Below are 23,387 nucleotides of genomic sequence, written 5' to 3'. Positions count from 1 at the left end.
TTGCATTTTCATATAACTACTAAAACCTACTATAAAAGTAGGCCTATAGGCTACTGCTTTACTTTTTTTAAGTGAATGTTGTAAAGTGAATATTGGCTTATTGTCTTTTGATGTTTCACACCTTTTGACAACAGAAGCACACCTAGTACCTTGTACAGGCAAAATGAAGAAGTCATTCAAGTAGAGGTGACCAAGTTAATCCCTTAAGTAAGAAACAGTCAGTCTGCCAGAACTGATTGGATGCCCTGATGATCAACTTTCCACAACAGTAGAGATAGTAACATTTAAAAAAAACAACAACAAACAAACAAACTGGGAATGATTACAGTTTTAGCTTCTTAAAATTAATTCAATATGTGTAATATGGAAAAAGTAAACTTTTGGTAAAAAAAAAAATAAAATAAAAAATCTGCTTCCACGCAGATATTAGTGATAGTATAATGAGATAACAGTTTACTCAACTTCCTTTTGCAAGATAAAGGGTGAAGTCAAAGCGTTGGCTCATTTCTTAACTGTCACAGTACAACGCCCTTCCCTAAACCAGCCCTGTGCACCATTTGTCTGTTAAAAGCAACATTTAAAGTGTCGAAGATGTTAGGAAAGGAAGACGTCTGCTTATTTGTTTGAGTTCTCAGAAAGAATGGACTGGAAGCTAAAACACTCTCTTTTTCCTTATTTTGCTCCTCATTGTTCTGATTGAATTCTTGAGAAGAGATCAAGTTGAAGCATGTTTTTCATCTGTCCTCGGAATAATATTTTCTTCTGTCAGGCTGTGATAAAGAACAGTGTAATATTTCCTTAGAGGAATGAGTTGACCCTTAATAGGTCTTTTTAAAACTAATTTTACACCTGAAACTGCTGTGTGGGTTGGCATTAATGATCTTTTCATGACTATGCATTGTTGGAGCTGATTGAGTTGTTTTCTCCAAATGTAGGCTGAGTTAAGTTAACCTATTTCTTATCATTTCTTTTTTTTTACATTAATTCTGATTTCAGAACTTACTTTTTTATAAATCCAATGCCTAGCAATGCCTTGCAAAGTTTTAGATAGCAAAAGCAAAAACAGTATATGAGCTACATTACTATTAATGAAATTCAAAGCCCCCTTTCCTGGTCTTCTTTTGTCATTGTATTCCTTGACATGGAGCATAGATCTCAGCAGCAACACAATGTTCAATATAAATATTTTCCCAACAACCATGGAGTATAGTCTTTAATTTGATCACCAGGAATTTCGGCAGCGGTTTCAAAAGTCCTTATAGAGGAGAAAACAGTCTGCCAAGCCGAAAGCTGGAAGCACTACGGAGTCAGACAGGAATGACAGGGTGGCAAAAGAGACAATGGCTCAAACAAATGCTCAGAGATTGTATCAATTTGAAAAATCATAAATATGTGGAGCTCTTCAGGGATTTGCAACAGTTTTAGCCTTGTAGCTCAACCGACAAAAACTCTCAGAGCAGCAGAGTGCTGTGGCACTCATTAAGGGAACAGTGGAGGACAGAGAGAAAACAAAAGTAGTTTAGTTTGGACGTTAACCAGAGTAGAGCCAAAAGAGGAAAGGCTGATAAGAGTGGGAAAAGGCCACTCTGTCCCTGCTTGGTAGCTATTTTGGGTCGTCTCAACGACTAATGTAGCTGTCATTTAACAGGCTGGCATAATACATCATGGATCCATTAGTGACTTGCATCTTCTGATTTAACACTATGAGGATGTGTAATTAAATTGCAAACTTTCAAAACCTAAACATTTAAGCCTTTTTGTTTGTAAATATCTAAATCTTAAAAGCATATTCCTTTGTTTCTTCTTCTTTTTTGAATGGCTGCGAACAGCTATTGTTTAGCCACAGCCAGGCAGGGTTGGATTTCAGGGGTGATATAGTCCATGTGCCAAGGGGTCAATATTTGATAATCTGTCTTTGCATCCATGCAAAGGGGTCAGAGCCTGAGCCTGTTCCTGGAGTCTGAGGTCATTATTGATGTCAGACTGTGATGTCTGTTGGACATTAATGCAAACAGTAAATGAAGCTGTGACAAAGGAAAAACTAAGTAGAATGCTTTGGTTCACTAGAGTTTTCCACCTTCACCTTAATGTACCTGTGATGTTAAAGTTTGGATAGTTATAGTGTCAACCACAAGCTTGCAAAGGATTAGTGGCAACGAGACTTAAATTTGTGGCCGCATTGCACCATCTACTGGTGAAATTGCAGTCCTGCACTAATTTATTTTCAAGGTAAACCCACACAAGCAGCACACAGAAAATTATGTGCAACATATGTCACAAGAGCACAACATGCTCAAGCAGATATAAGCTATTTGGACCCAGTTTGCCATTCATCTGTATTGGCTACCCTAATACAAAGGCATTATACCAATATGCATGATTTGAGCAATGTTCCTTTACCCTGGAAAGAGCCTGGCTGATCGATGCGCAAGTATGAGAGGAATGGTTGGTTGGTCTGTGCTGCCTTTGTCTGAAGTCAACCTTGTTCTGCAACTGGCTTTTCTCCCCTGTCTTTAAAAAATGCTGTGATGCAAAGGAAGATGAAGTCGCCTTAATTTTCAGAACAACCACATATTTTAACAATGTAAATACATAATTTGTGGTAACGCAGAGTTTAAGTCGTGTCCTATTTGCTTTTAGTTTTTTATGACCATTTGTTTTCATCTTTCTGTCCAATCTGGAGCTCTAATTTTAATAGCAAGTTGTAGCACTCGCATGGATTAGGTCTCTGGCCATCTGATGAATTACACATTCATAGTTAGGTTGGGCCAAACAACAAACCCTTTGGGAAACTTCTGATTGTAGCTTGAAAGTTTTCTTCATGTGATGCAAAAAGCGTCATATTGCATCACATGAAGAAAACTTCCAGGCAAAGAAAAACATATTTTTCTCGTCTCAGGGCAAAATGAGGGTTGGATTCACGACCATTCAACACTACTACCATGTTTCTAATGATACACAGCTTCATGTAAATGGGTGAAGTATCCCGTTAAGATAAGCGAAGTACACTTTTACTGATGTTGGTGCTTAGCAGGTACCATACAGTCTGTTTTATGCGAAAAAAAATCAGGTCATTTAACAATTCAAAACAATTAAGTTCTGGACTGCATAATTCAAAATGCCAAAGAAGAAAGAGCAGAGTTGGGTAATAATTTTCTGTGGCATTACCAGTGTATTAGCAGGACCTTTTGTAACTAAAATAAATAATTGCAATTATCAAACAAACGCGCATTTCAAATAGTAATATGTAAAAAGGTTGATAATCATTTTAACAACCAAAATAGGAAAAACAATGCCATCTCTAACTGACACAAGAAACCAGGCAAGTACTGAGGTGTTTAATAAATAACATCATGAACAACACAACAACAACATCAACAACAATAATAATAAAAGCTTGATTTCAATTTGTATATATACACATACTGTATATATTTTCAGATTTTACTGTATAAACCATAAATATGACATGCAGTCCTCATAACTTAAAACAACCAGGACGTCTTGGACTGAGGTAGGGTCAGGGGGGCAGGGGGATCGGATTCATGATGATGTTTGTGTGTTGGTGTTTTTATGTGTGCATGTGAATGTGCATGTTTGTCTGTATTGAATGCTGTGGTCAGAGTATGTTTGTTTGGAGGTGGGGATGAGGATTACAGTATTGGCAATAAAGCTGCAGTGGCTGTTTAGTAGAAATGTGTGTGCTTGGTTCAGAGTTCAGTGTTCAGAAGTCAGTGCCCCAGTCGTCCCGCCCATGACTTCCGGCTGAGAACACACACACACGCTGCGTTAATACGGATGAAACGCCAGGCTGTCCGTTCCTTGTAGATGGTCAAGGCGCTTACAAATATGTGTGTGTTGGTGCAGTAGGAGTTCCAGTGGCGGCCGTCGATGCCCAGACAGCCTGCGTTGCCTGATTTGGGACCCTGTTTTCCACCCCGCCCCCCTGACCTTCCATTTGCAGTCCCAGAGCCTCTCTGTGTGGGGGAGCGACAGGTGGTCTCATAGAAGAACTGTTTCTTCACCACATTGTTGATTGTAACATTAGGCAGCACTGTCACCTCATTCCCAGCTATGTCTGTGGCTCGCGTCAGATTTCCAACCCAGGTATTAATGCTGTCACACACTGAGTACTCTCCTCTGTGCATGGTGTGTGATCCTGCTCTGCGCCTTACCCTCACCCCCCTCACCCCTTCAATGTCATAGCCCTCATCCTCCAGGGCGTCATGAGATGGGGTCTCCTCGCTGAAGACAACACGAGGGGAGGAGCGGTAACGTTTCTTAGAGAAGAGTTTGGGGTCCACTACTGGGATTGAGGGGTCAGGGGGGGAATCCGACATAGAGTGCCCTACATCAGGGCTCTTATTCTGCGTGTGCGAGGCTGCTCGGTGAGGCCTCTTGGTTCTTTGGTGGCTTGTCCTACGATGCTCCTGTGAACTATGGTGTTCAGAAATGTGGTCCCCTGCGGCTGTCTGCTGTTGTCCTGCTCTGTGATTGGCTGCTGTCCGCTGTCCTACTCTGTGGTTGGCTGCGTCGGCGCTCCAGGCCAATCCACCTGACATGTTTAGTACAGCCTGGACGCCGATCAGGAGGAGCAGGACCAGTGGTGACGACCTCATGGGCACACGTCCTGAGCCAAACACAAGTTAAAAAAAAGTGATGTTATTGATATGTATCAGGTAGACCTGTGAATGTTGTTGAAACTGCCGACAGTGAAATAGACCACTTAAAAAGGATACCACAATTACTGTATAAAACAACTCAAATTACTGTTGATTTGAAAATAACATATTTGATGTTTAACTTTCACTCCTGCAAACACAATGTAATAAAAGAACAAAAACAGAGTTTTCATGGAAAATAATCCAAAATATTATTGATCTTGTCAGTCCAATAATGTTGCACGTTTACTAAATAACAACAGCTGTTTGCATTTCGCTCAATAATGATTGGTCCAATCACCGCCATGTGACTAGTAACATCCAATCATATATGCAGCCAGGTATCTGCGGGGAAATTATAAACCGTCTCCCTGGTGAACGCTGACGTCCTTACATCTCATCCTCGGTTAACTGAGTTAAGTAGCCTAATAAAAAAAAATCGCGATAGCTACACGTGTTTTATTGCTTACCGACAATTGATCCACTATCAGTTGTTTGCGAATCTATCTTTTTTTTTTTTAAGTCTACAAGAAAGATCCAAACTTTTCCCATCTGGCTGTCTGTTTGCGACAACCCTGTGGACTAACCCTGGATTTCCATTCAGCTTTACATGAGGGTCTGCGCGAAAGTAAGTCATGCTTTTGTTCATTGAGTGTGACATCCCTGTCAGTCAAGTTTGGTGTATCATTGCTGCTGTATTGTTGCTGCACACAGAGGTCAACTTTTGGTGAATGAAGGTAGTTTGCTATGCTGCTCAATATGTGTATATGCATATGACTTTGAGAGCTCTATTTATCAACAATCCTTTAATGTGCATTGGAAGTGCAGGTGTGGACACATTTCTAAGTGGTTGTTCCATGATCCATGTAGGCCAAACATATTGGATATGGTAATCTTATAGTGAAGAACTGTGACCTGCTTAGCGTGAAACAAAATGAATTCCAAGTCTTTATTTACTTTTGCATAATTTTCTATTCTTTATTATTATATCTACATAATTCTAGATTTCTCAAGCATGATTTGTGTGTTGGTTGAAAAAAAAAGGGATTCCATTTTACCCATGACGGGACCATCTTCAGTCCTTGAACTCTAGTGTCTTGTCTTTGCATGTTGTTGTGATGAGGGCTTATGTGTACTGTACCTGTGGAATGTGTCCAGTTGAAGTGGGAGCCCCTGTGGACTCTAGAGCCAGACTCCAGTGCAGGCCGGGCCCCTCATGCCTGCCACCTGGACCCCTGAATCACAGCACTGGAACACACATGCAGGCACCGTACTTTTATTTAAACTCAAGGATTCACAATTCAGCTGTCACATTTACTGTTTGGATAACAAATACATTAAAATGTGTGAAGGCTGCCCTCTAGTCCCCTGACGAAAACAACTTTAAACTGTCATACTCTCTTTTGATTCTGTCCAGCTTCAAAAATTTGCTACAAGTGCAAACACAATGCCTCGAGGCAAGTTGAATGTTTAGCAAGGATTTTTAGAGGATTGCAGCAATCTTATCTCTACTCTCAGGCCACCACAACGCTCACACACTTACACAATCCACCATTCACTGATCTTATCACATGCAAAGAACACACACACCTCATGTTTACGTCTGAGAGTAAATGCTGGCTATTCGTTGGAATCTGCTGCAGCGTCCACACCTCATTAGATTGTTACATCTATTAAACTGATAATATTAATGATGCATGTAAAAGTGTGACATGTTTGTGTGCGCACACAAACTTGGTCAGATATGCAAAAAGTGTCTGTCTTTGACGAATGCCATACATGTGCAAGTAAGAATGCATGCAAGACTGTTTATATGAATGCCTTGATATGTCCACCTCCCACACACATTCAAAAGTTCACTGAGGTCAAGTTGTAACTGGCATGTCAGTATTTCAGATTTGTTCACAATGTGTCATAAAATTAATTCTGCTTGGCTGATGGTTGTTGGTTGTGTTGTGAATTATAACATTTTATATGAAAATGTTGCTGTGACAGCTACATTGTCATGGCTTTATATATATGTCATAGATAGATAGATGTAATTTTACCTTTATTTAACCAGGAAGAAAAAAAAACTCATTGAGATTAAAAATCTCTTTTCAAGAGTGTCCTGGTTGTAAAAAAATGGTCATATTTGCAAAGATGAAACTTAATCTTAGTGATACACAGGTCTTCCAGATAAATGCATAACCTGCATTGAAATCCTCCCTTTGCAGCGCATAATAACCAGAAGAGGTCAGTGTTGACTGCATTTACAGGCGAGGAAAGTTTTATATATACATGGGGATTATAAATATGATCCTTTTGTTAATCCATTCACTCAACAGTGTGCAGAAAAGTTTCTTAAAAATGACCAAACAATACAGATGTAAGGAAATACCTTCACATTTCTCAGACAAATCTTTGCACGTTTACTTATGATGGACTTTGTGTTGTGAAATACTTGTTCATGCTTTTACTTCAATTAATGGTTGCGTCAGTTTGGCATGTCTGTGGAAAAAAAAAAAAAAAGATCAAGTAGTCTTGGAGATGGACTATTGTTTGAAACGTCTGAGAAACTGACCTACCAGTGATATCTTTCAAACGCATATGGAGCTGGCCCAAACAGGCATCGAGTTGATTGATCCCGGCTGACGGGCAGCGCACAATTTACATGGTCCAGGGTGAGCTGGGAGGATCCTCATGTTAAAAATATGTGGCTTGTGTTTAATGCCAGTGGAGCCAGCGTAAACACTGCAGCGCGGGAGCACAGGGGTCAGGGCAGTTTACAGAGCACCTCTGATTTACTGGATTACTTCAGCGCTGCAAGTTTGCGAGATTGGGCTGTGGTTTTAATTTTTTTCCTTTAATGCAGAGAATAATGCCTGGACATGTTCCCAATGCTGTTTATTTGTCTCAGTTATGTGGAAACAAACTTTTATTCTGCTGTAAATACTGTGAGTTTCACTGGATCGTTAGATTTTTGCAGACGTGTTAGGGGAATGCTGACAGGGCCCAGTGCAAAAAATGTTAGGCGAAACGGGATGTCTAAGTGCTGTGTGGGGGACTTCTTGCACTTTATGCTCCTTTCCTCTTAAGTCCTGCTCACATGTGCCGGCCAAACAATGACAAAGCTATTCCAAAACAGTTACAATACCAAAGAAATTACAGAGGCAGTATGGTTCAAATTTGCAGACAGTCAACATACCGTATTAATACAAACTTGTATAAACAATGCAGTTATGCTTTCATGATTCATGCATTGTACAGTGTGCACCAAGGAGGATATTTATATAAACAGACTTAGTAAATCAGCCTCATGTGGATGCTCTGAGGAGGTTCCCCCTCTCAAAAGGCAGATTCCACAGCTTTGCCAAACTGTAAATCAAGCCTATTTCTGTTGAGTCATCTATTGCTTTCAGTTGGCACATGTTTTCGAGGCACTACCTGGTTGGTTACTAGATAATGAAATGAGACATAAGTCATACAGCTGCTAAAGGTCATGACCTGGGAAACTAATCAGTAAGCAGCATGAGAGTGAAACACTTCAGACAGAAACTAATTGCTTAGCCTAAGGCAGCACAGTACGTACAATGGGAGTGTGAGCATGTAACTCATTCTCATCGAGTATGCCAGTGCACAAGATGCACTCAATGCTGCGGTACCTACAAGCTGCCATATTGCTGCATGTGGTTACATTGTAGCGTGTTGACTGGGATACACTGTCAACAAAGCAGGTGAGGGACACAGCCAAAAGAGCATTTCCTGAGGTTAGTTAGGACAAGAGGGGTTCTTCCTATCTGTACAACATATTAGTCATTATATACAAGTATTTGTTAAAAGACACGCAGGAGCACATGTCAACAGTTCTCTCAAGCAAACACGCAGAGACAATGGCAGTGTCAGATTATGAGCGGGTGAGAGAGAGATACTGACAGCTGCACATGTGGAAAGAAAAGACACATCATGTCAGTGTAGTGTAGTTCCTCCTGTTGTCATCGGAAGGAAATGATTATGAACCCTTTATAGAGCCCTATTTGAACTATTTTGAAATTTAAAAAAATCAACCTCAGAGTGTTATTGGGGACATAACAACACTTGATTTCTGTTATAAATGTTAATTTAATTTAGAAAAAGGGGTTAAGACGGCTGAGGGCCAAGTCAGCTTGCTTGATTGTTCAATACATGTGGACACCATAATCTCTTCCGTGACGGTAAACAATGTATATCAATTAATGTTTGAATAACATGACTTTTAAGCAGCTGAATCTGAGGACCAAATAATTGTTACTTTGTGTGGGTTTAACACAAGAAGAAAAGGAGAACTTCTTTAGTTAAGAGTTTTTAGTAGCATTCAAATATGCGTCAGATGTTTTTTTTTCACTTCACAGAGCCATACTCTAAATTACCTTAATGTCTTGTCCTTTCTCGTCATAGCATTCTGAGATCATAATCGAAGCTTGTTCTCTTAAGGGGGATATTCTGCTTGTCACAGTTTAGACAAGCCGCCATGTAAAATGAGCACAACAGCCAAGATTCTGCCATGAATCAAGTTTTTGTCACGCAAAATGATGTCATGCACTAACTGTGAAAAGCACAATGAATAGACTCTCTCTGAACAGTCTTGATGCTGTCAGTGATCTGGCTAATATTTGAAAGACTTTAGAAGTCTAGTACATGGCATTTCAGCATAGGTTGAACAGCCAATAAGTGTAACCTTTGAAGTAAATTCTGGAAAATGCAAGGTTTTTGAATCTGTTTTGAAATTTGAAAATCTGTGAACAAAAACTCATGAAAACATGGCAGTTACTATAGTTATATAGTTAGAGAAATGCAGTTATACCAAAAAATTAAAAAGTAAGTGGTATTTTCTGTGCTCTCTACACCCCTTCCATTCATTTTAATTTGATTTTTATTCTGAAAACCAAATATTAGGTTTTAATGAGAGTAGCACACGTGAGGGATCCTGCTCTGCCTTGTTCTCTTCTTCATGTTCTGAAGAAATTTGCAGTGGGGAAAAAAGGCACCTGTTGTACATCAGGGATACTTCAAAAAGTAAACTGTGCTGCTCTGGCCTCAGGACACAGGAAGAGCGAGACAGGCAATGTCAAACTGACAGACGCACACAACCTGTTAAAGCACTTGTCTCCACAGAGCGATGACAAGGGATTCAGAACTAAAGGACGGTGTTCAAAAAAAGAATTTACTGACCAAGTGCTACAATGTTGGAAAAAAAGAACATGCATGTACTTTAGCTTATGTAAGCGTGATGAGTTCATTGAGTGCAGCCATAAAATTTATCTGGCGTGTACTACGAAGGTTAATGTATTTAATGTATTTCCTGCTCATTTTTGAATTTCTCTAAAACGAGTAGCTCACAAGAGACTGACCCAATTGTTAAGAAAGCTGGCTGATATTGGCATAAAATTATAAAAAAAGGTTTCCCTGCTCAGTAACAGCTGGCCAACAAGACCTCTGAATGCATTTTGTAGTCTCTGGTTTTATAAGCAAGAATTTTAAACAATCTAATAAAATGCTAAAGAGCATGGTGCCAAGAAGTGAGAGTGAATGTACAGGTACGTTTGGTGCCTTATGGATTTAATTTATATTTGAAGGTTAGAAACTTTTTCCATTTGTCATAACTTTTTCAATCAACCAATACTGGGTGGACTAAGTTAAAATCTGGACTGAATTCAGGCTACTAACCGTTTATTCGTGCTTTTGTTGTATCTATCTCTAATGTTACTGACGCAAACATCCACTACAAGCAAAAAGCTGTGTAGGTACCATATCCATTTGATGAAGTCTAGGGTTTTTTTTTTTGTTGGACGTGAGTCTTCCTTGTGTGCGTCTGTCTAAAAAGAGTAATGTGATTTAGGTTTCAGTCATCAACAGAAGGTCTTGATACATTCAGGTTCAAGTAAGGCCGTTGCACGTTACCGTGAGTTTAGTTTGTACAAGCTAGTTAGTAGTAGTTTTGACTTATGATATGCTACGTTGTAAAAAGTTCCCTTATATGTTGTTCGTAACATTTCTTGAATCATTCGCGGTTAGCATTGTCATTGATAGGTAGTTAACGGCTTTGGGTGAGCAACCAGAAATTGTGAAATATATAATTGAAAATGTCATTATCATGTCATTGGTATGGAGTTTAATGTAATGGTAAAAAGAAACTGAGGCTCACAACATACACATTTAGATGAATTTAAGTGATATCTGCAATAGTAGAGCTGTGCTGAAAAAATAGCAGCTGCAAATGCTTTGACAGCAGTTGTGAAAGGGACATCACCTGTGGTGCAGTTCACACTGAAGCACATAGGTGGCAGTGGAAGCCAAACTACTTAATGCAGCCGATGTTTCATTTAAAACAAACAAACAAACAAACAAAAAAAAAAAACAAGCAGAGATGAGAAATGCTATCCAGCTAGCAAAACTGAAAGCCAAGATAAGAAAGGGTTTCAGATACCATTTCACAAAAAAAAGGAAGTCGGGAGTTGGACATTAGTCATGCATGATACAAACTATGCAAAAACAAGGTAAAATACTAAAGCAACACAACTATCTTGTCAGCGTCTTCACATTACAAAACACCATCCTGATGAGCTGTGAGCGAGTCCCAAACAACGATGAATGACGCTTTCAAGTCAAAACTTCTGTTAACTTTTAAAAAGACCACAAAAGCACTCTCTTGCTTTGTAAAGATTGATGATGATTGACAAATTTAAAGCAAACGGACATTCTTGAAAATGCAAATTGACTCATAGTAAATTGAAATCAAATAGTGTAGCATCACAAACCAAAAGCAAGTCAGACAATAGAGAGTGCTAACTCTGAGATTATAAACAAGTTTTTTTTTTAAATGTACTTTTAGGATCTCTGATCTTTTGAAGTGCTTTTAGTTGTAGGACCCATGCAATCATGTATTTGCTGTTATTCACATCAATGAAGAACTGCTGTTTATGAATTGTGTTTAGACCATGGCCATTATCCAAAATAAATGGAAATATGCAGCCCAAGGGCAGACTATTGTAACTAATTTTCCATTGGCGTCTGTGTTCATCAGCAGGGGTCAACATTTATTATTTTTTTTATCTGTTCAGGGTATCTTGAGAATATCATGGAAGCAGGGAGCAAAGGTGTAGACACTAAAGCAGAAACAGACTTTGGCAAAGAGACAAATATTTTCTTTGGTTCTTTCCTTCCTTCTGTCAGACTGTCTGCCATTCATCCAGGATCTGCTCCTTGGCTTTGACCTCAATTCTGTCTATTTCTCCCACATTTGAGAACAAAATGGTATAACTGGATACATGGCTATTTCTGTATCTAACACATATTACAACAATGTGCAAGTTTAGAAATCTGTCTTTTTGACCTGTCATTCCCTTGTGTTGTTAGATAATTGCCCAATGATTTTCTGATCATATCCTTAAACCCCTCTCACTGAGGAACATCTTCCTAATTTTATTCAAACTTGGCAATCTTGATACTCGTCTGTTTTGTTTTGTTATGCAGGATACAAATCATTGGCTACTGCTTCAGAAGCTGTTATAGGAATTCTTTGTAGTTGGGCCAAATACACAGACAAAAGGAGAAAAAGTCATAGTGGTAGGAATTTGTCTTTGAACTGGAATTATTAAAACAGTTGGGCTTGTGTCTGCATCTGGCTCCACTTTCACTTAAACAAGATAAATAAATGTTAAAAACATTGAGTTAAGGGAAAATGTGCTACCTACTTGTTTTTTAATTCCACATACCAGACAGTTTGTTCAATTTATGAATCCATGAGCACATTTTTTGTTTTCATAAAGAGACTCAACAGGATGTTGACAAGTCACTCATCCCATCCAGATAATGCAACACAGATACAGAAACCATATGCCTTTAGTTTGGCAATTCCATTCTATCCCTAGCCCAAAGAATCTCATTATATTTACATTTTTACAAAGCACGCATCTTCAAAAACACATGACACCAAATGCGGTAAATACTTGAACCCAACTCTTGACACTATACAGTACTTCTTCTACAGTTATGTGCAAAGAGACAACTCAAATACAAAGCTGAGAAGTAACTACAGTGTAACCTCAGATTTTCCCATTGTCCCAGTTATCCGAACAGTGATTTAACTCGATAGGAAAATTGAATCCTTGTGTTATTTTGGAAGTGTCCAACATAAACAACATTTTAAGTGGAGAGCAAGATTTCAGAAATGATTATGTTAAGAAGGAAAGGACAGCAAATGGGAAAACTGTAAAGTGAGACAAACTTGTCTTGTATGAATTCTGGCATTTCTCTTTTTAGAGAAGAACATACTCTGAATGTGAAAATATGTCGAGCAATACATCCCCACATTAACACTGGTGCTTATGTCCCAATTTAATTCTTGTTATCCATCCATTCTTCCACTTATTCAAGGTCTAGTCCCTGGGCAGTAGGCCATTCGAGATGACCAAGACATCCTTCTCCCCAGCTATATTTCCAGCTCCTTCTTTGGGGATCCCAAGGCATTCTCAGGGGTAGGGATACACCACCATTAAAGAAAGCACTGGGTATACCCCCGGGGTTTTTTCCCTACCCCAAAATTTTCCAAATTAAGGTCCGCAAGTGTCATCCACGCCAAACTCCCCGAGCTGTCTGAGCTCCTTCCCCTATCTCTAAAGTTAAGACCGCACACTCATTTGAGTAGAGTCCTTTTGGCCACTAATGAATTTTTTGTGGTGTTTTTTTAATGAACTCCCGACTGCTGTCTTGGATCCCTGTCGAACTCAAGGCATTAGATTATTTTGTAAAACTACTGCCAGACTACCATGCCTTAGTCAATGAAGTTCTTTCCCCTTTTTTTTTTCTTTGTCGTCACAGTCCACTGAACCTCTCCCTGCACTGGACTAGCACACGTAGGAGGCTCTTCTTCCAGGCCTTGAAGGCTGGATGAATATGATTGTAAACATGTTTTCCAGACCCCTAGTTTTTATGCCCTTGACATTCAACAATCTTCTCAAGACAAGTGGTTAATCTTTTGGCATGTCAATAGTAATAACTCCCTCTTCCTTGTGAGAAACTATGATCCCTAAGCGGAGCATTGTGAGGAGGAGGACCAGAGCAAGAATGCCTGTCTGGACACGGATAGAGATGCAGACCAGAGGGATGGAGAGGGAGAAAGCATTCAAAGAGGAAGAAGGTGAGGCAACAAGTTATGGAGGGCGGGGTACAGATGGGCAATGAGATGTCTTGGGATATGAGAAAATAAAGCCCCTTCTGATGGATAAACGCAAGCATAAAAGAGGGGGCCCGAAGGGAGCAAAAATTGAGACAAAGAATTCAAAGACAAGTAAAAAAGGAGGAATAAAGGCTACAGGGAGTTGCAAAGAGTTGAGGGTCAAGAGATGCAAAAGAAATTCATTCCTAGGTCCTCCAATAATTTAACTAGGAAAAACATTGCTCTGTTGAAATAGACAGAAAACCAACAAAATTCTGGTTGTACCTTAAGCTGCTTATTTACGCTTAGATAGTTAATCCACCACAGGCCTTAAAACGCATCAATGCTTTCAAAGCAGAGGTTTACGTTCATGTTGATACAAATCCTCTTCGAGTGTACAACTGAAAATGTGTAAAAGTCAGCTGGTGAAATAAATCTTAGACATGATTCTGATAAAGATCACTGACTAATATTGCAATGAGTCATTGCAATATGTGCTTTGACTCATCTTACGGTCTATCTGTGCTTTGAATTTGCCGTTTAAAGTTCGTACCTACAACAGAAATCGAGCATATAGCTTATAGATGTGACACTTTGCATACATGCTGAAGCAAACAAAAGAGCCGGGGAATGATTGTGAATGAGTCATCCAGGTAAATTTTCTGCACAACATAGCGAGACGTGGGCGTATAGAAAACTGGCTCACTTGGAAACCCAAAATTTCCATGACGCCCCATTAGTGATGCGGTCTTGCATGATGCCATAAGCATGGGTGTGTCGGCCCATAGACACAAATTGTTTTATTATTATTCCTAAATTGAGTATATGTTGCGTCATACAATACAATAAAATGCATGTGTGGTACTCTTTTATTGTTCTTACATGTATGCTGTTATAACAATGTGTATACATATTTAAAAAGCAGTACAGTACAATGCTTTTGTTATGAGCTATTGGTTAGCTGGGCCTTTCATCATGAACTGAAATCAAGTGTTAAATATAGTTAATTATCAGCGAGGCATATCGGAACCAATTACCATTTAAAAAAATAAATAAATTAAAAAAAAAAAAAAATCACTCCAAGAATTTGAAGCAAATAGGTAAAGGCCAAACTTGCATGATGACACAGTATCATATAGTCTCAAATAGCCAATATACAGCACCAATATCTCTTTTTAATAATCTAAAATTATTTTATTATTATTAAATGTTATTTTTGATCTCCCATGTTATTTGGTAAGCTGACAGAAGAGTACTAAATAATAACAATTGACGATTCAATAAAACTATGTTCAACATTAAAGAAACACTTTTCCTGTCTTTCAACACTCACGATTTACAATAAATTAAACAAGCCTTGCATTAAGCTGCTTAGTTTAAAGCTGGGTTATATGTTAAGCCATGCAAAAAAAGACTGTTTTACTGTTATGATAGGCCTTGTCAGAGAATTACTGAATCCTCCAATGTAAAAATGTGATGTCGTCACTCCCACCATTTTTGTGATTACAGCCTCACCCCTCTTTATAAAACTTGACCCCGCCATTTTCTATTCTGTGTGGTCTCGTTGTCTTTCTATTAACTTCTTCTCTCTTTTGCAACTCCCTCCCCTTGAGCTCCGACCTCCCTCCCCTCCCTCTCTTCACCACCTCTAACTGATGTCAACCACCTGTCTGCATGGGACCTCCCAGGCCCATCCTCTGTCTGTTATCAGTGTGCCATGTTCAGCGTGTGAACAGAGCTATCGTGAAAGAGATAAGAGTGGCTACCTTCCAGCATGTCTGTATGTTTGTGTGTGTAAATGACCTGCAGCAAGGATTTAGACGAATTAAGATTGACTGTGGAGCTTAATGCGCAGGCTTAACAGGGAGAAATTCTACTCCTAAGGCATCAAAAGTTCTCAGAGCAAACCATCAATCCTGAAGATTGAAGTACAACAAATGTGGTGACAGAGAAAAGAGTTAAAATTGAAGAATTCAAGAAGTTCAACTTATAGATGCATTTCTGTTGTTTGTGTAGAAGACAAAACTGTAACTACCAGCCGTGGGCTCATCTTCCTGCATACTGTGCCTTCTTGAATCAACGTAATCTTAATAAGTTCATAATACTGACCTCACTTGTATCCTTAGAGCAAAGGCGTGTTTAATGAGTATCAAACACATACACATGTTCAAACCACATCCATTCGACGCTGGCAGGTTTAGAGTTCTTTTTCGTAGGGGGGGTTTATACAGTGCGTCTTTCTTTTTGGGGACAAAACTTTAATTCTTAAATAGTGAAACTTTCCAAAAAACAATTATAAAATGCCTTTTTATAAAGAATTGGTTGGCAAAATCCAATTCGGATTAGATTGAAGTCCTCCATGGGTTTAAAAAGATCAAGTTTTCCAGTTCTGTTTACTGCAATGAGTGAGGGTTTCATGTCCAGACAAGTCTCCCAATCGAGATAAAGGGGAAGAAAAGTGAGAGTGAGACGGTGTCATCACATTAATCCAAATGCACATACACACACCAGAGTTAAAAAAGAGGTTGCCGTGAAACAATTTTTAAACATCAAATGGGCACTTAGTCAACAGATCAAGACCACAACATTGTTATTCTTGCAGTAAGAAAAGCCAACGTAATTCAGTGATTTATCGGCTACTGTGTGCTTGGACTGCGTGCACATGCATGAGAGTGAGCCATAGCTGAAAGTCAGAGGCATTTAATGTGGAATGAGCAGGCATGTCTGCACATTTAGATGTCATTCTTAAAGCATATACAGTGTACACACACACACAGCATTGGCATATAAACAGAAACAGGCAGACGCAGGCAAACATTACACCCTTTGATCGAGCACCTGTCGAAATCAGATCTTCAACAGTCAAACAAAAAAAGCCTACTTGCTGTAACAAACCTGGATTCACTTTGCAATGTATAGAAAAGTCCAAACACAGGGAGTGTATTATTCTTGATTTAGTGCTGTGCAAAGGGGATAAAAACCAGGTTCATAAGAGAAAAAAGGTGCTGGGACAAAACAATCCTGCCCAAGTCTGACAACAATTCTGTCAAGACCAAGATCGTTTCAGCTGTCAAACAAAGTTAACTCGATTTTCCTTTGAATACATTTTCTCCCAAACATTGTGAGATATTGTTTGTGAAGGAAACCTCAACAAGAATTACTGCAGAAAAAAAACTTGCGAGGTGACGTAGAGTTTCCATATTCCTCACTCTTCTGTGTCACATGATTCAGGTTCCTGACCTGTGCCGACCTACAGTTTTTCCTCCACAAACATAGACGTCACCTCAGGCCCAAACTTTGACCTCTGTCCTCTCACACTGAACACCTCAGCTGGTTCTCTTTACAACAGATGTCCTTACCACATTCTGTGCTCTGACCTGTGCCAGACTGCAGCTCTAGAAAGGCCAAAGACAACCAAAGCAAGAACTGGATTTCATTTTTGACTCATGAATTATCGTCTTATATTTACCAAACAGGAAAGCTTTGTTCTGAATATTCAGTCAGAATCTATTAAAAACCAAGACAGACAGACAGAAACAGAAAGTACATTTTTTTTGGCTTGATGGTGTTATTTCTTCTTTTTCTTATTAAGTTAAGAACTAAGTTAGTTATATTTTGACTGTTACAGTAGTACCATCAGGAAGCAAATACTTGTTTTTTTTAACAAATATACAAAAATGAAAATCCAGTGCAATGGTTTAATACACTCAGGCTAAGCAAGAAGTCATTTTTGTTGGACCTGTGCTGAGAAACAACTAGGACTTAATGTTTTTTTTTTTTTTTTTTTCTTTTTTAAGGGGACATAATGAAAAATCTACTTTTTTACAGTGTTTTTGAAGATTCATTTGGTTAACCTGAGTTTCTATTGACCCACAAACTTTGAAACAAATCCATCCAGTCCTTTGTTTGTGGTCTGCATAAGTCTTACCACACAGAGATGAGAAGTGTTCTGTTTAAAATTTTCTCAGTTTGTGACCTCACAAGTTGAATTCTGTTAAGAAAATACCCTTCCTCTCCTGGTATCTTCATCCATGGACTCAACCTCCAGTCTAGAGTAAAACTTTTGCACAGGTCTGCCATTTTTATTCTCTCTACAGAGGAGTGATATCTACTGGGAAAACTCAGGGGGTCTCGGTGCAGTTAAAGAGACACACACACACACACACACACACACACACACACCAAAACGGAGCGTTCTGAGAGTGCTGGTTACTACAAGGTGACAAACCTCCTCTGGTGCTTGAGTAATGGTATATTTTGGCCAAAATACTATGAAGTTAGTTCTCCTCTCCTTTCGTTTCCCCGTTCCTCTCTATTAGATAAAAAAAAAAAGTCAACAGTGATGGTCACATTTGATCCCTTAGCGCAAATAATATGCTAGTTTCTAAAGAGAAGGTGGAGCTCTGTCCTTTCTTTTCCTCTGTGACCTCTCCTTTCATTTCCTTTCCATTCTCCTCTCAAAAAAAAAAAAAAAAATCAACAGTGGTGGTATATTTCAGGAGGAGCACATTGCCGCTGCTAAGCCTAACACTGCAATGTAAAGTAAATGAATTGCCAATTTTCTTGTCCAATTTTCTTCTTTGTTGAATTTATTGGCGGGGTACACTGTGTTGTGCTGCTATAATGTTAGGCTGTTACGTTGCTTATACAGCTATCGGCATCCGGCTTAGACGCAGCCAAATAGGGCCCACGTTGGCTATGGAAACGCAAACAGGATCAGCCTTTACCGAACCAAACTGTACTGATCCATACCAGACCGCTTTGTTGAAACGGGGCTTAAGTAACACTAACTTGTGTTTGACTACATCATGTGGTACTGTATGTTATCTACAAACATTATACTGTTGTGATATAATGTCACGTCTATTAAATCCTGTAACGGTCTCAATCCTTGTTAATCACTGTTGGGCCCATTAGCTGATAGTCCGTGGTGCTGAACACTGCTTTTAAAGGTTTCACTCATGTTTCAACTAACATGATGTAGAGATATATATCTAAGATAAAGCTTTTCTATTTGGATGCTTCAGTTAAAGTGCACTACATCTGCACATTACATTAGTTGAAATGAAGGCAGATGAACAACAGGAATATCTCATTTGGGTTTTAGAACTTTTTTGTATAATACAAAACTAGACTTTTTAGGGCTACTAAAAGGACTACAAAAGTTGTTTTCTATGATACTTTAAAAAAAACACACTTAGGATTTTTGAGGTCAGTCTGATGCCCTCGGGTTAAATAGCCACAGTTAACTTGTTAGTCCAGGTGTGCTTCCCAGGTGCTATATACAACTTTCTGCAGTCTAGACAGCTTTTATAACAACCTTGTATGTGTTCATGGGTGGGATGGGGGGTTGTGGTCTTTGTGTCATAATTTAAGATGAAACAATTTCACATATTTCCATGCCTATTTACAAGATGAAATGCAGGTGACAACAAAGACAAGTCAAAAAGTGTTGAAGGAACCATTTTTTTTAAATAGCACAACTTCTTTTTATCGTATATTTACAATTCTGTAATAGAAACATTATGTTTGAGAGGAAGACAGAAGTATGATTTCAGGCCATTAATACTACATACAAAATGCTGGGGTGCATACAAAATGAATGCACCTTAGCATTTTGAATGCAAATCGAAAGAAACCACTCCAGCCAAAACTAGAACCAAATCATTTAATCACTCGGAAAAAAAAAAGTTACCTGACAAGCGACCAGCATGGCTAGGAAATGATACAAACCATTACTGTAGATGTGTCCTAAGTATGATCTCTTTAAAACTGTATTGTTCTTATTATTGTTATTATTATTACATTTCAAGTTACAAAAGTTACATTACTGTTTGATCTGATGATCAATTAATCAGTTTTGACTGTACTGTACCAACTTATAAAGATGTTAACTTAAGACACTTAACATATAGAGCAGGTCTAGCCACTCTCTACTTTTATAGTTATCTAGTTTAATTCCACCCTAAATTCATGGCATCCACTGATTTAAATACTGAATTAACTTTGAATAAACAACGTGACTGTTTTGGCTTCATACCCATTTAACAATATGTGTAAGCTTGGGAAGTTTTTCTTTTTTATTTAAGAAATTCCATATTTTGTTTTAGGTTGAGTGTTAAACAAAAAATCAAGTCTTGGTTGTTAGTAGGCAGTGGGTTAAGTGATACAGTATGTTGGCACTGTGACCACATTCTTTTGTAGAGACAATTATATCAGTTTTATATGTTGTCCATATTATACAACTGTGCCTGGTTTTAAAATGCAACCCTTTATCCCTCTCCTCCCTTGTCCACCGACAAACATGCACATGCACACTCACACATGCACACAGATCCATACATTCATGCACACACAGGTGCTAACATAGGGAAAGCTGTAATTCAGCTTCAAAGGGAAACCTGAGAGGGTCATGAATAATCACAGACATCTTTGTCTGTTGGGGAAAACAGCACTGTCCATCTGCCCTCCATAGACATACATATACATACCAGCTCATAAGGCCTAAGCTTTTTTTAGGCACTGACGTTAGGTCAGCTTGTGGATTTGAAGTATATACTGTATAATGACAATATTTTATTTTAAACTCAACATCAAATTATATGCCAGATTTAAAAGGAATCACCAATGATGTTTAGGAACAGGAAAGAATAAAACCTTAAAAACAGACGGGTTTAAACGTAGATTATGAGCCAAGTGCAACACCTGCAAAATGATGTAAGCAAGAACACTTTGTTGTAGTTGATGTTATTGTGTTTGGTTTTGTCAACTTCTTCTGTCGTGAGGAGACACAATGTATATCCTCTATAGCTTGTGGTGGATACACTGTATTTGGTGAGTTCTACCTTTCATGGCATAATGTTAGTGGCCTAACAGGCTGCCAGCTGCCTGTTACATTGATGAACGAAATGTGATGATACAATTTGTTCTTTGGTTTTATGCAATGGACTCAATGCTCAGATATATGCGGTAGGCTGGCTATACAGTAGCAAGCCTCTAAAACATTTGAATATTAATTTCTTATGAGGATATCCTCTGTGTTAACTGTCTGCTACAGTGGTACAGTATCTGCTAAGATGTCGTGTAAGATATGCAGCCAGACTGCTGCCTCTGTGGACCAACTGAGAGGTGATGAAAACACTCTGTACTCCCCTACGGCGCACACTGGCAGAAAAAGTGAAGCTCGTAAACAATTTCGACAATCTAGTTTTTTTACAGAACGGAGCACATTTCTCTTGAGAGAGCTTTACTCGTCGGCCTACGCTGAAGGTCTCAATACACTTTCTAATCCAACACAGATGTACGTACACAATGCTGTAAGAGGAGGCTATGAACCTGGTGCGTGTTTTTTAACATAAAAAAACCTAACATGGCTAACCAACTGTTGGCTACTGTTAAGGCCTTGTAAGTGTGTTTGTGTGCGTAAATGTTGGTCCGCGGTGACATTCCTCCCCTGTCAAAGCCTTGAAAGGAATTCCCTGGTAGGAGTGGCAGGCATGAGGTCTGTGTTTAGCACACATGCTTACACACATAATTACACCCAAATATACATGTAAGAGTTTATAGAATTGATCAGCTGCATACCCATACAAGCAGCATGCCCCACCCAGACATAAATAAGGATAACCTCAGCAGCAAACTTCAAGTTGGACATTGGAGCTCATCAGAATCTACAGGTCCTTTAAGGGTTTTGTAATATGAGTGCAGAGAAAGACAGATAGAAAAAGAGTGAGAGAGATGGAAGGAGAGAAAGGTAACCTGATGTCCCAGGAGGATTTTTGAACAGTTCACATTGAATTTGGGAGAACCCCTTTTTTTTCTAATCCTAGTCTCTGATTCTTCCTACCTCTTTCATTCCCGTCTCCATCCATTAACACCTGGAAAACTTTACCGTAACTGATAGAAAACTTTGAAAGAACAACTTTACATTCATCACCATTCCAAAACAGTCATAGTAGGTTGTAGTAAGCTCGTATATTCTCCCTGCAGCAGAGGTCTAACTGGCTGCTCTTGATTTCAGTCTCAATTCAGCGGCTCCACTTTCACTTAATGACAGGTACAAAGAAAGTCTTTCTGGAAAACTTTTGAGATCTGTATTGAGATTTCTGTCACCTCAAACATTTACACAAGATTCAATTACATTTTTTAAAAGAAAGTAGAACTCACCGCCTTGTTAATGCCCCTTCTTGTCTGTGTCCACTGTGTGACAACTTCCCACTCAAATGTTGTTATATTCCACCTCACTCTCTATCTCCAGACCAAGCGCAGAATTATCCCAAACTGCAAAATCCCGCTCCTGCTTTTCAAAGCTGTGAATCCAGGTCTTGGGCCATCCACTTCTGTCTGTCTCCCTCCCACACTCTTTTGGAAATGGATTGTTCTAAAAGTTTAGTAGAGGAGTCCCAAAGCTGCTCCCTCCCTCCCTGTAAGGCACACTGCAGGTCCTAGTGCCTACCCATTCCACGTGCTCTGCGAAGGGAATAAAAACCGCACAGCTGCTCGTAATTTACACCTAGCTGCTGTTATTCATTCTCTCTTTCCATTTGACATTTCATCCACATTTGTCTCTTTTGCGTAAGTCTATGTAAATCCACTTTCACCCTGGGATGATTCAGCCTTTTTCATTTCAGACTTGACATCACCTTCAACTGAGGTCAGGGTTTCCCGTTGTTGTTCCACAGCAGAGTCATTGCTATCCTAAAATATCCTTGGAAAAAAGTTTGTAGACTATCATCCACAGGTGTTTCTGTGGGCAGAACCGTACATGTGGAGAGATAAAGAGGGGGAACACATTGGCCATAATGCAACACCAGAAATCATCTGTTGACGATTTAGCGCCATATTAATCATATGAATATAATGTGCAAGTGCAGTCTTACTGTATATGTGAATATAGATTTACTATTAAAAAGAAAACAGTAGGCCTGAAAATTAGGCTGTTAATCCTGGAGGCTGTAGAACACTTTGAAGACAGAAGACTAGTGGTCATCTACCTTTTCATCAAAGTGGTACAAAGCCAGTTTATGCTTGTCTTAAGATACATCAGAATGATGTTCCTTGTAAAAACGATCTGAAGACATTGTCAGATGACGGGAGACAGGTTCAAAGATTGGCATGATTGGAATTTAAGTAGGTTTAAAAATGTTTGTGAGAATAAAGACAGAATCAGTTAAACAGCTTGTCAACCTTATCAAAAATGTAGTACACAGTCGTTCTTGGAAGCTGATAACATACATATGCACAGTCAGTAGCCAGACAATATTGACAAATGCCTCCAGTCCAATGAAAATAGATATTTGATGGTCTGTTGAAACCAGGAATCCATCTCTGCTACTTGTCAATGGCAAATGGGGTAAAGAAGTGGAAAAAGACTAGAGCAAGCCACACAGCTATGATGTCCCCTCACCGTGGTGGAGATGAGCCACACCCTGCATTCAGCAGGGCCTCCAGGCTCCAGTATCACAACACTCTTTCTCCGGACATTTTTCTCCCTCATTTGTTTATGCATCTTTCTCTTCCCGTCTTGCCTTTTCACCTTTTTTCCGTCTGTA

General features: G+C 39.1%; 2 protein-coding genes across 4 annotated transcripts in view; one reads left to right on the top strand and one right to left on the bottom strand.

Moving 5' to 3' along the window:
* Positions 1–3,381: 3,381 nt before the first annotated feature.
* Positions 3,382–22,158, bottom strand: ngfa (nerve growth factor a (beta polypeptide)). The gene is made up of 3 exons (XM_079360153.1): positions 22,003–22,158; positions 5,803–5,909; positions 3,382–4,630 (listed from the first exon to the last, which is right to left on the bottom strand). The coding sequence occupies exon 3, from the start codon at positions 4,617–4,619 to the stop codon at positions 3,732–3,734; it is 888 nt and encodes a 295-aa protein (XP_079216279.1). The 5' UTR covers positions 4,620–4,630; positions 5,803–5,909; positions 22,003–22,158; the 3' UTR covers positions 3,382–3,731.
* kcna10a (potassium voltage-gated channel, shaker-related subfamily, member 10a) overlaps positions 5,021–23,387 on the top strand; it is a 96,600-nt gene continuing 78,233 nt past the window's right edge. For all 3 annotated transcript variants that reach the window (XR_013780468.1, XR_013780470.1, XM_079360141.1), the window contains exons 1-2: positions 5,021–5,076; positions 5,185–5,289. The gene's annotated coding sequence lies outside the window, so the exon portion shown is untranslated. The remainder of the gene's footprint in view (positions 5,077–5,184; positions 5,290–23,387) is intronic.

Source organism: Symphodus melops, assembly GCF_947650265.1.
Source record: "Symphodus melops genome assembly, chromosome: 13".
Lineage (NCBI taxonomy): Eukaryota > Metazoa > Chordata > Actinopteri > Labriformes > Labridae > Symphodus > Symphodus melops.
This window is presented reverse-complemented; position numbering and strand designations above follow the sequence as displayed.